This window comes from Panthera pardus, unplaced genomic scaffold (genome assembly GCF_024362965.1).
Source record: "Panthera pardus isolate Hobbes unplaced genomic scaffold, ASM2436296v1 HiC_scaffold_22, whole genome shotgun sequence".
Lineage (NCBI taxonomy): Eukaryota > Metazoa > Chordata > Mammalia > Carnivora > Felidae > Panthera > Panthera pardus.
Window position 1 is genome coordinate 76,210,148 of NW_026526788.1, and position 15,627 is coordinate 76,225,774.

At 40.3% G+C, this 15,627-nt stretch overlaps 1 protein-coding gene across 2 annotated transcripts in view; it reads left to right on the plus strand.

Annotated features, from left to right (window-relative positions):
• The window catches only part of WDR11 (WD repeat domain 11), a 67,724-nt gene that overhangs the window by 18,175 nt on the left and 33,922 nt on the right, over nt 1–15,627 (plus strand). For both annotated transcript variants that reach the window (XR_002082689.2, XM_019459625.2), the window contains exons 10-11: nt 354–530; nt 3,730–3,814. Coding sequence is in view for 1 of the 2 variants with exons in the window: in XM_019459625.2 (XP_019315170.2) it covers nt 354–530; nt 3,730–3,814 (262 nt within the window). In the remaining variant the exon portion in view is untranslated. The remainder of the gene's footprint in view (nt 1–353; nt 531–3,729; nt 3,815–15,627) is intronic.

The following is a 15,627-nucleotide window of genomic DNA, read 5'->3' on the forward strand; positions in this document are numbered from 1 at the left end:
GCGGTAAGGTGGGAATGTACTGCAATATCCCAGTCCGTAGAAGCTGCTCTCGAACCCAGGTCCCCTCATTGGCTTTGTTTGGTGTCCTCGTACCCGGAACTCAGGCTGAAATCATGCTTCTTAGATGACAGGTCCCTGAAGTCCGGACAGCAGTGCTCCAGAGTGGTCTGTCCTCTGAGATGGTAGACGGTGCGGTTTAAGTCCCATAGCCAAGTACACAGCCACTGTTCAGCTGTAGCCCCTCGGGTGCTGCGTGATACCCTGTAGGTCTGAAGAGCATTTCCAATGAAAAGTTTCTTTACCTTTCAGCATACGTTATAATGAATATGTTTGTATTTTTGATTACCGATCAGGACAAAGCGCCATCGCCGGGGAGGAGCATCCTAAAGGCCCCGTTCTGCAGGAAGTGCACCTCAGGTTCCTGCTGACGGGACTGCTTTCAGGGCTGCCCTCACCTCAGTTCGCCATCCGCATGTGCCCGCCGCTGACCACAAAAAACATCAAGGTGTATCAGCCACTGCTTGCTGTTGGTGCGTATTGGACCTGTTCTTTTTTTAGTCCTTCATGCCTCCTTTCGTTTGTAAGACATTTAAGTTTGCTGGTTACTGGAAAATCCTTTCTTTGAGGATAAGGAGGAAGAGGCCCAGTGAATCACGTATGTACACATCTTAAAATACTTTGCTTCTTGGGGCGCCTGGGTGGCTCGGTCAGTTAAGAGTCCAACTCTTGACTTCGACTCAGGTCATGATCTCTCACTGTGTGAGTCTGAGCCCCGCATCAGGCTCTGCTGACAGCGTGGGGTCTGCTTGGGATTCTGTCTCCCTCCCTCTGTGCCCCTCCCCTGCTTGCTCTCTATCTCTTCTCAAAATAAAAATAAACTTAACATTTTTTTTCTTTTTTCTGTCCTTTTAAGCCATCCTTTTTAGTCATTTAATTTAATTTCAAAATTTTTTAAGTTTATTTATTTTGAGAGAGAGAGTGTGAGCACAGGGTAGGGGCAGAGAGAGAGAGAATCCCGAGAAGGCCCTGCGCTGTTAGTGTGGAGCCCAAAGTAGGGCTAGAACTCATGAATTGTGAGATCATGACCTGAGCCCAAACCAAGAACCTACCAAGCCATCAGGCGCCCCTATTCATTCATTTTGATCGCAGTGTTCATTCCTCCACCTGACCCTGGGTGATAGAGCCCCTGACACAATGGGTATCTTTCTGAAATGTTAAGAGGATAATCCCTGTGTGATGCTGAATCCAGATTCCTTGTCTTCATTTGGACTACCCAAGGCTTATTCTGTGCATGTCATTTTGTTTTGGGTTTTTGTTAATGAATAACATAATCATAGCTAGCATTTTAATGATAGCAGTGCTCTTCATCTGGTATGAATTATGTATGAAATGTTGTTTAAAGTGACTGTGGTCTCTCTAAAATAAGATTTGCCTTTTGGGTTGAAATTGCAAAGTTTTGTATTATAGATAGAAAATGGGTCTGGGTTTCAACTTGCTGTCACATTAACTTATAGTAATGTGAGTAACCTAACTTCCTTTATAGAGGAAAGCAAATTTTAATTTGCTATTAAGTATATAAGGTTAAAGTCCATTTCTCTATAATTTCAAGAAGTATATTCATTTGAAATTGTCAACATTTTTTCTTAAGAGGCTGTTGGTTGGCTTCTGGCTTTCACTCTGGGCCTCTAACACGATTTGTGATTTTTTTTTTTTTTATCCTAAAACGAAAACCTGACCCACAGTTATTTTGTTGCTAGGATGTCTCAGCGTCTCAGCTAACAGTTGACTTGTGAGTACTGAAGGCTCACTGGAGTAATTCTATTTGTCAGTGTTCGGATTTTCCCATTTTTCCTGTCACTGTCTTCCAAAAGTGGTTTGCGTTTTAAGGTTTGGGAGTCTGTGTGTACATGTGTCCACATTTATGTAAATCAAATATTTAGTTTTTGCTTCAGAAACTATTAAGCCTCTTATAGAAATTTTAATTGGAATTTGTCAGTGTACATTATATGGACGTGCATGTACAGTGTCAGTATACCTAATTTGTGAAATAGGATTTGGTCAATTTCTTGGAGAAAATTCTTGGCACAGCTAAATAATAAGAGCTGAGTCGGGATCTGAGATTTCTCTCTTTTTTAAAAATTTTTTTTACAACTTCTTTTAAGTTTATTTTTATTTATTTTGGGAGAGCGAGTGAGCAAGGGGGTGGGGGGGAGAGGGCGAGGGCAGAGAGAGAGGGAGACAGAATCTCAAGCAGACGCTACACTGTCACCACAGAGCCTGATGTGGGGCTCGAACTCACGAACCCGTGAGATCATGACCTGGGCTGAAATCAAGATTTGGATGCTTAACCGACTGAGACACCCAGGTGCCCCAGGATCTGAGGTTTCTATTGTAGAAGAAGCTCTATTGTACTGGTATGTCGTGACAGTCAAGTCATTTATTGAGTTTAATACAATCACAAAGTAAAAGGAAAAAACATAAACAAGTGCCTAAGCTTTTGTAGAGTCACTAGGGGAAAAGAGGCAGACTTCCACTGTGGAATTCTTCCTCCTGTAGCACCCCTAGAAGATTAGATCATAGGTTCAGCATCATCAAAACTTGCAGAATATAGAAATCATTTGATTATTATGAAGATCTGTTAATTGAAAGATTTTAGTAATTTTTTAGATATTGTCTCAGCGCTAGAAGTGACTAATTATTGTGGAATAGATGATAAGTGCACCCAAGTATGATAGTGTGTTTTCCTAAAATAGTTTTATAAAATATTTAATGAAGCTTTATTCAGCAGGTGAGCTAAAATTGGAGCTTACCTAGCATTTTTACTTCTTCTATTATTATTATTCTATTATTTCTACATTCGATTACTTTGCATGAATCCATTCATTTTTTTAAGTCATGCGCGGCGAGAAAGTGATTGGCCAACAAGTTATACTGTTCACTTTTCTGGCTTCATTTATAAAAACATTTTAAGGACTGAAACTTTACTTTTTTAAGTATGGCCATGTCCCTTCAAATTAAATTTTAGACACACACACTACCTGAGACCATGAAAAGCATTAGGCATAATAATAACTATAAACCAAAATCACACTGATAACAGAAATAGTACTTAGTTTGTGCTAGGTACTATACTAAGTGTTTAAAATATGTCTTCTAATTTACTCTCCAACACATAGATTTTCTATGGGATTAAGAACACAGATTAGTATAGGTAGGTGATTTGTAAGACTGTAAGACAGAGCCAGAGCTTGACCTCAGGCTTGTAATCCACAGTGAACCGCCATACTTGACCATCTCTATGATTTATGTAATGTAAAAGACAAAACAAAAAAATCTTTGTAAAGAAGAATGCAAAAGTCCTGCTTGATGAGTTCTGCTAGGTTGCCTTTTTGAGGACCAGCTATATAGTAAACACTCCAAATCTCAGAAAGTATGAGTTCTCATGTATAAAAAAGCTCAGCAAAATGCTTCTTCAAATCCTGTGTGTATTGAGTTAGAGTTTTGAAGTCTTTCTGTAAAAACCTATCCCTGGATTTAGGTAAGATTCAGACCACGTAAGATTTTTTGAGAAGAGAGAAGACAGAGAAATTAACTCTTTCTTCACTCATAGCTTGGGTTCCTTTTAGAAAAGGTAAATTTATAAAATGATGAAAATCTTGAGAAAAGACTTGTTGGAAAGATCTGGAACTCCCATTAGATTAATACCCTTCTTTTACATCATTTCGATAGGTACAAGTAATGGTTCTGTCCTGGTGTACCATCTCACCAGTGGGCTGCTGCACAAAGAGTTAAGCGTCCACTCATGTGAAGTCAAGTGAGTATGTCGTTGTGACATTGACATCACAAATACAAGAATACTGGAAAAAAGTGCTGGTAGAATTTTCTATATTGAATCCTCTGCAGAGGTGATTTTTTGCCTGGAAACTTGGAACAGTGATTATTCAGGTTTAGAGTAATGGTTATGTTAATCAAGGCTGAGCACTAATTGTTTGCTTTGTGAAAGGGTGTTAGGCAGTGGGAAATTTTCTTTCTACCTTTTATGGCTGCATCTTATTTCTACAGTCTAGGATATTTTCTCACTAGATATCACTGCGTTTCCTTGTTCATATTTCTATGATTTGTTTTTCATGTCTATAGAGATCCATCAGTAAGACTGTTCCTGAAAAATTTGAATCAAGGTGTTTTAATTATTAACAAATCTGATTTGTTTTTTGTTTCAACACCATGAGGAAAGGACCAAACTGTATGGCATTTCTTCTTTCATTTTGAGAGGTGATGTGTTTTATGAGTTCTGTGCATTGAGAGATGTCTGAGGGAAGAAGGTTGCTTCCTGTTTTAATGTGCGCGCATTATCTGCTCTGTAACTTTTTTTAAAAATATTTTTGGAAATGTTTATTTATTTCTGAGACAGAGACAGACAGAGCATGAGTGGGGGAGGGGCAGAGAGAGAGGAAGACACAGAATCTGAAGCAGGCTTCAGGCTCTGAGCTGTCAGCACAGACCCCGATGCAGGGCTCGAACTCACGAACCGTAAGATAGTGACCTGAGTCAAAGTCGGTCACTCAACCGACTGAGCCACCCAGGCGCCCAGATAGCTTCTTTTGTTGATGGCATGACTGCTTTTCTTTGCCCCAGCAAAGATGGATTGTGAAGTTATGCATGTATAATATAAATTTATCACATTTCTACCATTTTTGATCTTTTAACAAACATAAGAAAGGCTATTTTCTGTCCTTTGTACTTTATATAATTATAGGTCTCACGCATATGTTAAAATTCGTATGATCACTTAGTGAACACGTTATTCTGACTAATTGTGTTTTCCGAATGGGGAAGGGTTAACCCTTTAAGTATCACAACTTCTGATTGTGATGGAAGTTCCAGAAAAGCTTACATTGCCTTCAAGTGTTGTTTGTGGTGCAGCCCAAATGACTGTTGGTTGCCACCTTATGCTGTGCCCTCCAGCAGCCCCTTAAATACCTTTCCGTGGAGTCGTAATGTCTTTAGAAATCACTAGGGTGTCGGGTGCAGTGACACAGGTCTGAGTTTGGCCCATTTCAGGCTCTTGTTCGTCTTTTCTTCCGGTAGACCTTTCTGCCACTGCTAATACCTGCTCTCTCCCTTTCTTGTCTGCATTTCTTCTCTTGACATTCCCTTTCACCCTTGCCTTTGTGTAGTGTTTCCTTCTGTGGGTGACACCAGCCAGTCAGACTCTCCATGTAATCACAACGTGTTCTGAGGATTGTGTTAAGTGCTGATATTTTGCATGACCATTTCATTGTATCCCCACTACAACTTTATGTGGTAGGCACTATTTTTATTCCCATTTTACAGAAAAAACTCAGTATTGTAATGTGTGAAACAGTAGATGGAATTTAACCTGGGCGTTTCAAGCTTCAGAACTGACCTTTATTTATAGTACATGGGCTACATCTCCAGCTAAAAAAATGCATGTAGCACACATTTTGGCAACAAGATAAAAATGTTGACTGAGCTGGGATTCATATACCTGCTTCTGGAAAATCAGGTCATTTTCATTTTTTTCTGAACACTGAAATCTTTAATAAAGACTCAATAGCTAGTTTATCAGCAAGCTATTAGTTTGTTTTTTTTTTATAAAGCCATGGCAAACTAATTTTATCTCATTTTATTTATTTATTTATTATTTATTTATTTATTTATTTTAATGTTTATTAATTTTTTTTAATATGAAATTTATTGTCAAATTGGTTTCCATACAACACCCAGTGCTCATCCCAACAGGTGCCCTCCTCAATAACCATCACCCACCCTCCCCTCCCTCCCACCCCCCATCAACCCTCAGTTCATTCTCAGTTTTTAAGAGTCTCTTGTGCTTTGGCTCCCTCCCTCTCTAACATTATTTTCCCTTCCCCGCCCCCATGGTCTTCTGTTAAGTTTCTCAGGATCCACATGAGAGTGAAAACATATGGTATCTGTCTTTCTCTGTATGACTTATTTCACTGAGCATAACACTCTCCAGTTCCATCCGTGTTGCTACAAAACGCCATATTTCATTCTTTCTCATTGCTACGTAGTATTCCATTGTGTATATAAACCACAATTTCTTTATCCATTCATCAGTTGATGGACATTTAGGCTCTTTCCATACTTTGGCTGTTGTTGAGAGTGCTGCTATAAACATTGGGGTACAAGTGCCCCTATGCATCAGCACTCCTGTATCCCTTGGGGAAATTTCTAGCAGTGCTACTGCTGGGTCATAGAGTAGGTCTATTTTTAATTTTTTGAGGAACCTCCACACTGTTTTCCAGAGTGGCTACGCCAGTTTGCATTCCCACCAACAGTGCAAGAGGGTTCCCGTTTCTCCACATCCTCGCCAGCATCTATAGTCTCCTGATTTGTTCATTTTAGCCACTCTGACCGGCGTGAGGTGGTATTTCAGTGTGGTTTTGATTCATATTTCCCTGATGAGGAGCGATGTTGAGCATCTTTTCATGTGCCTGTTGGCCATCCAGATGTCTTCTTTAGAGAAGTGTCTATTCATGTTTTCTGCCCATTTCTTCACTGGGTTATTTGTTTTTCGGGTGTGGAGTTTGGTGGGCTCTTTGTAGATTTTGGATACTAGCCCTTTGTCCAATAACTCATTTGCAAATATCTTTTCCCATTCCACTGTCTGCCTTTTAGTTTTGTTGATTGTTTCCTTTGCTGTGCAGAAGCTTTTTATCTTCATGAGGTCCCAATAGTTCATTTTTGCTTTTAATTCCCTTGCTTTTGGGGATGTGTCAAGTAAGAAATTGCTGTGGCTGAGGTCAGAGAGGTTTTTTCCTGCTTTCTCCTCTAGGGTTTTGATGGTTTCCTGTCTCACAGTCAGGTCCTTTATCCATTTTGAGTTTGTTTTGTGAATGGTGTAAGAAAGTGGTCTCGTTTCATCCTTCTGCATGTTGCTGTCCATTTCTCCCAGCACGATTTATTAAAGACACTATCTTTTTTCCATTGGATATTCTTTCCTGCTTTGTCAAAGATTAGTTGGCCATACTTTTGTGGGTCTAGTTCTGGGGTTTCTATTCTATTCCATTGGTCTATGTGTCTGTTTTTTGTGCTAATACCATGCTGTCTTGATGATTACAGCTTTGTAGAAGAGGCTAAAGTCTGGGATTGTGATGCCTCCTGCTTTGGTCTTCTTCAAAATTACTTTGGCTATTCGGGGCCTTTTGTGGTTCCATACAAATTTTAGGATTGCTTGTTCTAGCTTGGAGAAAAATGCTGGTGCAAGTTTGATTGGGATTGCATCGAATGTGTAGATAGCTTTGGGTAGTATTGACATGTTAGCAATATTTATTCTTCCAATCCATGAGCACGGAATGTTTTTCCATTTTTTTATATCTTCTTCAATTTCCTTCATGAGCTTTCTATAGTTTTCAGCATACAGATCTTTTACATCTTTGGTTAGGTTTATTCCTAGGTATTTTATGCTTTTTGGTGCACTTGTGAATGGGATCAGTTTCTTTATTTGTCTTTCTGTTGCTTCATTATTAGTGTATAAGAATGCAACTGATTTCTGTACATTAATTTTGTATCCTGCGACTTTGCTGAATTCATGTATCAGTTCTAGCAGACTTTTGGTGGAGTCTATCGGATTTTCCATGTATAATATCATGTCATCTGCAAAAAGTGACAGCTTAACTTCATCTTTGCCAATTTTGATGCCTTTGATTTCCTTTTGTTGTCTGATTGCTGATGTTAGAACTTCCAACACTATGTTAAACAACAGCAGTGAGAGTGGACATCCCTGTCGTGTTCCTGATCTCAGGGAGAAAGCTCTCAGTTTTTCCCTATTGAGGATGTTATTAGCTGTGGGCTTTTCTTAAATGACTTTTATGATGTTTAAGTATGTTCCTTCTACCCCGACTTTCTGGAGGGTTTTTATTAAGAAAGGATGCTGAATCTTGTCAAATGCTTTTTCTGCATCGATTGACAGGATCATATGGTTCTTATCTTTTCTTTTATTAATGTGATGTATCACACTGATTGATTTGTGAATGTTGAACCAGCCCTGCAGCGCAGGAATGAGTCCCACTTCATCATGGTGAATAATTCTTTTTACATGCTGTTGAATTTGATTTGCTAGTATCTTGAGAATTTTTGCATCCGTATTCATCAGGGATATTGGCCTGTAGTTCTCTTTTTTTTGCTGGGTCTCTGTCTGGTTTAGGAATTACAGTAATACTGGCTTCATAGAATGAGTCTGGAAGTTTTCCTTCCCTTTCTATTTTTTTGGAACAGCTTGAGAAGGATAGGTATTATCTCTGCTTTAAATGTCTGGTAGAATTCCCCTGGAAAGCCATCTGGTCCTGGACTCTTACTTGTTGGGAGATTTTTGATAACTGATTCAATTTCTTTGCTGGTTATGGGTCTGTTTAAGCTTTCTATTTCTTCCTGTGTGAGTTTTGGAAGTGTGTGGGTGTTTATGAATTTGTCCATTTCTTCCAGGTTGTCCAGTTTGTTGGCATATAGTTTTTCATAGTATTCCCAGATAATTGCTTGTATTTCTGAGGGATTGGTTGTAATAATTCCATTTTCATTCATGATTTTATCTTTTTGGGTCATCTCCCGTTTCTTTGTCAGAAGTTTGGCTAGAGGTTTATCAATTGTATTTATTTTTTCAAAAAACCAACTCTTGGTTTCATTGATCTGTTCTACAGTTTTTTTAGATTCTATATTGTTTATTTCTGCTCTGATCTTTATTATTTCTCTTCTTCTGCTGGGTTTGGGGTGTCTCTGCTGTTCTGCTTCTATTTCCTTTAGGTGTGCTGTTAGATTTTGTATTTGGGATTTTTCTTGTTTCTTGAGATAGGCCTGGATTGCAATGTATTTTCCTCTCAGGACTGCCTTTGCTGCCTCCCAAAGCGTTTGGATTGTTGTATTTTCATTTTCATTTGTCTCCATATATTTCTTAATTTCTCCTCTAATTGCCTGGTTGACCCATTCATTTTTTAGTAGGGTGTTCTTTAACCTCCATGCTTTTGGAGGTTTTCCAGACTTTTTCCTGTGGTTGATTTCAAGCTTCATAGCATTGTGGTCTGAAAGTATGCATGGTATGATCTCAATTCTTGTATACTTATGAAGGGCTGTTTTGTGACCCAGTATGTGATGTATCTTGGAGAATGTTCCATGTGCACTCGAGAAGAAAGTATATTCTGTTGCTTTGGGATACAGAGTTCTAAATAATCTGTCAAGTCCATCTGATCCAATGTATCATTCAGGGCCCTTGTTTCTTTATTGATATTGTGTCTAGATGATCTATTTATTGTTGTAAGTGGAGTATTAAAGTCCCCTGCAATTACCACATTCTTATCAGTAGGGTTGCTTATGTTTGTGATTAACTGTTTTATATATTTGGGGCTCCCGTATTCGGCGCAAAGACATTTGTAATTGTTAGCTCTTCCTGATGGATAGACCCTGTAATTATTATATAATGCCCTTCTTCATCTCTTGTTACAGCCTTTAATTGAAAGTCTATTTTGTCTGATATAAGTATCTGATATAAGCTCCTCCAGCTTTCTTTTGACTTCCAGTAGCATGATAGTTCTCCATCCCCTCACTTTCAATCTTAAGGTGCCCTCAGGTCTAAAATGAGTCTCTTGTAGACAGCAAATAGATGGGTCTTGTTTTTTTATCCATTCTGATACCCTATGTCTTTTGGTTGGAGCATTTAGTCCATTTACATTCAGTGTCATTATAGAAAGATACGGATTTAGAGTCATTGTGATGTCTGTAGGTTTCATGCTTGTAGTGATGTCTCTGGTACTTTGTCTCACAGGATCCCCCTTAGGATCTCTTATAGGGCTGGTTTAGTGGTGATGAATTCCTTCAGTTTTTGTTTGTTTGGGAAGACCTTTATCTCTCCTTCTATTCTAAATGACAGACTTGCTGGATAAAGGATTCTTGGCTGCATATTTTTTCTGTTCATCACATTGAAGATTTCTTGCCATTCCTTTCTGGCATGCCAAGTTTCAGTAGATAGATCCATCACTAGTCTCATTGGTCTCCCTTTATATGTTAGAGCATGTTTATCCCTAGCTGCTTTCAGAATTTTCTCTTTATCCTTGTATTTTGCCATTTTCACTATGATATGTCGTGCAGAAGATCGATTCAAGTCACATCTGAAGGGAGTTCTCTGTGCCTCTTGAATTTCAGTGCCTTTTTCCTTCCCAGATTAGGGAAGTTCTCAGCTGTGATTTCTTCAAGTACACCTTCAGCACCTTTCTCTCTCTCTTCCTCCTCTGGAATCCCAGTTATGCGTATATTATTGCGTTTTATCACATCATTTGGTTCTCTAATTCTCCCCTCATACTCCTGGATTTTTTTATCTCTCTTTTTCTCACCTTCCTCTTTTTCCATAATTTTATCTTCTAATTCACCTATTCTCTCCTCTGCCTCTTCAATCCGAGCTGTGGTCGCCTCCATTTTATTTTGCAGCTCATTTATAGCGTTTTTAGCTCCTCCTTTCTGTTTCTTAGTCCCTTGATCTCTGTAGCAATAGATTCTCTGCTGTCCTCTATACTTTTTTCAAGCCCAGTGATTAATTTTATGACTATTATTTTAAATTCATTTTCTGTTACATTGCTTAAATCGTTTTTGATCAGTTCGTTAGCTGTCGCTACTTCCTGGAGTTTCTTTTGAGGAGAATTCTTCTGTTTCGTCATTTTGGATAGTCCCTGGAGTGGCGCGGAACTGCAGGGCTCTTCCTCTATGCTGTCTGGAGTTACTTGCGTTGGTGGGCGGGGCCGCAGTCAGACCTGATGTCTGCCCCCAGCCCACCGCTGGGGCCACAGTCCGACTGGTGTGTACCTTAGCTTCCCCTCTCCCGGAGACAGGACTCACTGTGGAGTGGCGTGGCCCCTGTCTGGGCTACTTGCACCCTGCCAGGCTTGTGGTGCTGCTTGGATGGGATCTGGCGTATCAGCCGGGGTGGATCTGCAAGGTGCACAGGGGCAGGAGGGGCAGGCTCGGCTCGCTTTGCCTTTGCTGGTCCGCTGCGGGAGGGGCCCTGCGGCACCAGGCGGGAGGCAGACCCGTCGGAGGGATCAAGCTATTAGTTTTAAATGAGATTTGTTATCCTGGATTAGTCATGTGGTATATGTCACTAAGTACATGACTTACACATGCTGTGATAATGTTTGTTATTGAGTGATGCTGAATTATAAAGTGTTACTTGCAATACCAAATAATGGGTGTGCTACTCAGGCTGATTTGTGAATGATCACACAAATGTGCTCCATTTTTTTTAAGTTTATTATTGGTTTGTGCCTTTGTCCAGTAGGCTACATTTATGATAATAAAGCACAATACCATTTTCAGTGTCAAAACTTACTACAGTAGCAGTTTATATGACTTTCAGAACGTTGACTGACTATTACTTTGAGCAAATTGAGTGGTTTTTGGAAAATAAAATAATCTCTGTTTTGTCTGTAACTTGGCCCAAGTTAGTTTCTTGGCATTGTAGAAGTTCAAGGCCTTCCCGAGGTGGGTGTCCCCCACCCCCCATGACCGCCAGTCACCTAAGTGTCAAGAAGTAGCCTCTGCGGCAGGCCCGGGAGAACCGCAGATACCTAGTGACAGAGTCTGCGGTTACAGTTGTTCGCTGGTTAATCCCAGCAGAACCATCCTGGATTGAGTCAGAAAGTGAACTGCTCTTCTTAGGAGTTTTTAATAGAGCTCAGTGTGTAATTAAACCCGGACAGCAACTTTCTGATCCTGAGAGCAGTGCGGTGCTCGCTATTGTTTGACAAGAGTTTTCATTCTTTTCCGTTGAGAAATAATCCCGCCCTTATCTAGTTTTCTTTGAAGTCCAACTTGATTTTTATTTTCTTCAGTTGATCAGTAGGAATCAGATAGAAAAGCTGCTGCCGGACTCTGCTCAAAGGCAACAAGCTCACAGTGCTTGATTACAAGCAAGCAGCCACTCCGTGTTCTCTTCTACGCTCAGCACTGGGATGTCTTGTAAACAGCGGGGAAAACAGGCCGAATGCGTGTGGTACAGTCACAAGGAGGAACGCTGGCTTTCCTCGGATATCCTTCATTTAATCCGCCAGAACGTACTGAGTGCCTGTCACATGGAGAGGCATGGTGTGGTGCCTCCCTTCAAAGAGTACGATCCGGGGCAGTGTCTCTCAGCCAGTGGCACTATTTCCTCAAGTTGTTTCGACTTTCAGGCAGCACCCTGTTTGCCCTCTGGGTCTCGGCAGGCCCCAGAGACCAGATTCTGTGTGATTCTTACAAGCTTCTGTGGAACTCCGTCCCACCGTCTTTTGTAATAAGGAATCAAGAACACACTTATGTAATGTCTTTTTTCCCGCTAGATCGTAAGTTCCAGAAGGCCCGACTCATGTCACAGCGGTACTCTCAGCACCTAGCACAGTCACGGGTACACACTGGGTACTTCACAGGTACCTCTGTAAAAATAATGAGTGAAGAAGGGGGACCGGGATTCTTGGTATCCAGAGGTCGTGGCATCACTACTGGAGCATAGGTGTTCAGATAGCCAGCAACGAGCCTTGGAGAGTGTGTCTTAGGTTTGTCGGTGAACAGATCTGCTCAGAGCTGCCAGACTTACAAAGCACCGTAAATCCAAGATGATTTCTCACTTCTTTTGTTCACTCTAAGTAGAAACTTAATGAGTACTGTGACGTGTTAGAGAAGGCAAAGAGAAGCATGAGACAGTGAGGCTTTTCAGTGAATGATTAACCAAGTTTATATTGTATTCAGTATAGGTGTGCTTTGAGTTTAGTAAATGAGGAGGATTCACGAAGAAAATAGGGCTTGACTTTAGATCTGGAAATAAGAATAGTAATGATAATAATGGTAATTGCTAATACATGCAGCGCTTACTGTGTGCCAGGCGTTCTTTATGTACACAGTGTTATTATTCCTGCAGTAATAACGGGTAAGGTGTAGAGGGAGCACAGAGCTGGAAGTGCTGAAGCCAGGATTTGAACTCAAGTAGTATTTGAAGAGGGAAGGAGAGAGGTCTTTTCAGGCCAAGCATGGACATTTTTTAATTTTAATTTTAATTTTTTTTAACATTTACTTATTTTTGAGAGACAGAAATAAGAGAGGGACAGAGCATGAATGGGGAAGGGTCAGAGAGAGGAAGACACAGAATCCAAAGCAGGCTCCAGTCTCCGAGCTGTCAGCACAGAGCCCGATGTAGGGCTCGAATTCACGAACCGTGAGATCATGACCTGAGCCGAAATCAGACGCTTCACCAACTGAGCCACCCAGGTGCCCCATTTTTTTTTTTAATGTTTATTTTTGAGAGAGAGGGAGAAGTGTGTGCATGAGAGGGGGAGGAGCAGAGAGAGAAGGGGACAGAGGATCCAAAGCAGACTTTGTGCTGACAGCCTGACTGGGGCTCGAACTCAGAAATCATTGAAATCATGACCTGAGCCGAAGTTGGACTTTTAACCGACTGAGCCACCCAGGCGCCCTCAAGGCACGGAAGTTCTTAAGGGCACTCAGTTTTAAGCGCCTGATTTGAGTGTTTCAGCACAATTGTACACTTAAAGAGTTAAAATCCTTGATAACTATGGCAGTTCCTTGGTTTAACAAATATTATTTTCAGCTCCTTTGGGACCATCTTTGTCCCTCTGAGGAGGGCAAATCGGTGGATACACAGGGGTCAGTGAGGAAAGTTTCTGTAGTTAAAGTAGCAGACAAGATTCAGAGGATTGAGAGATAAATTTGGTAGGATGAGCAAATGGCTGGATGGCCTCGGAAGTTACATAGGAGTTTGGATATGATGCAGGAAGCCATCATATCTTCAAGCGCAAATGCGAGACCTGTTCGAAACAGCATGTAATGCTAAATCTAACAATAGCTTTCGAATTGGAGTAGATATGGATAAACTTGATCGGGGTTAGCATGCATTTTTTCTAAAGGACCAGATAGTAAAGATTTTAGGCTTTGCAGGCCATAAAGTTCCTATCACAGCTAGTCAATTCTGTCATTATATCAGGAAAGCAGTCATAGATATGTTGTTAAACAACAATTGTCCCATAAATGCTGATGAGCAGTTGCATATAGGACAAAGGTTAGACGTCCCTCCCAGCCAGCCTCTATGACCTTGTAACCAAGGTAGGGCAGTAGTGCAAAATTTCTCCTTCTCCTACTTATGATTCTGACCGTGCACTTGTCCTGTGGCTCCCCACCTGCCCCCACCTCCATTCTCTATAAGCCATGGTGGTAGCACTCTGCAGGTGATGTCAGTGGGAGACACTGTGGATTCACCTCCTGTCAGTCCCCATAAAGGAGACTCCCAGGCCTCTGGTTGACAGGTTGCTGTCTTCTCGTTTCTTGGAGATTTTTCTTTTGTGCTTTTCTCTAATTAATAAACCATTTGGAACTGTAAGCCGCTTCCAAATCTAACAGCTAAGTTCAAATTGTTTGCTTCAGGAATTTCTGCCTCCTAGCCAACTAGGAAATTTGATGAAATTCTTCAGTGTACCCAACTTTAAAAGCAGTCTGGCTCAGAATATTTGTTTTTTTTACAATTTTTTAAAATTTTTTAAAATTTAAATCCAAGTTAGTTGACATATAGTGTCGTAATGATTTTAGGAATAGAATTTAGTGATTCATCACTTACATATAACACCCAGTGCTTGTCCCAACAAGTGTCCTCCTTAATGCCCCCTGCCCATTTAACCCATCCCCCCACCCATCACCCCGCCAGCAACCTTCAGTTTGTTCTCTGTATTTAAGAGTCTCTTATGGTTTGTCTCCCTCTCTGTTTTTATGTTATTTTTGCTTTCCTTTCCTTATGTTCATCTCTTTTTTATCTTAAACTCCACATATGAGTGAAATCATAATGATCTTTTTATTTCTTATTTTATTTTATTTTATTTTATTTTATTTTATTTTATTTTATTTTATTTTATTTTATTTTATTGTCTTATTTTATTTAGCATAATACACTCTGTTCCATCCACATAGTTGCAAATGGCAAGGTTTCATTCTCTTTGATCACCGAGTAATATTCCATTGTGTGTATATACCACATCTTCTTTATCCATTCATCAGTTGATGGACATTTGGGCTCTTTCCATACTTTGGCTATTGTCGATAGTGCTGCTATAAACATGGGGGTGCATGTGCCCCTTTGAATCAGCACACCTGTATCCTTTGGATAAATACCTAGTAGTGCAATTGCTGGGTCATAGGGTAGTTCTATTTTTAATTTTTTGAGGAACCTCCATACTGTTTTCCAGAGTGGCTGCACCAGTTTGCATTCCCACCAGTAGTGCAAAAGGGTTCCTTTTTCTCTGCATCCTTGCCAACACCTGTTTTTTCCTGAATTGTTAATTTTAGCCATTATGACGGGTGTGAGGTGGTATCTCATAGTGGTTTTGATTTGTATTTCCCTGATGGTGAGTGATGTTGAGCATTTTTTCATGTGTCTGTTAGCCATCTGGATGTCTTCTTTGGAAAACTGTCTATTCATGTGTTTTGCCCATTTCTTCACTGGATTATTTGTTTTTTAGGTATTGACTTGGTAAGTTCTTTATAGATTTTTAGATACTAACCCATTTGCAAATATATTCTCCCCTTCTGTCAGTTGCCTCTTAGCTTCACTGATTGTTTCCTTTGCTG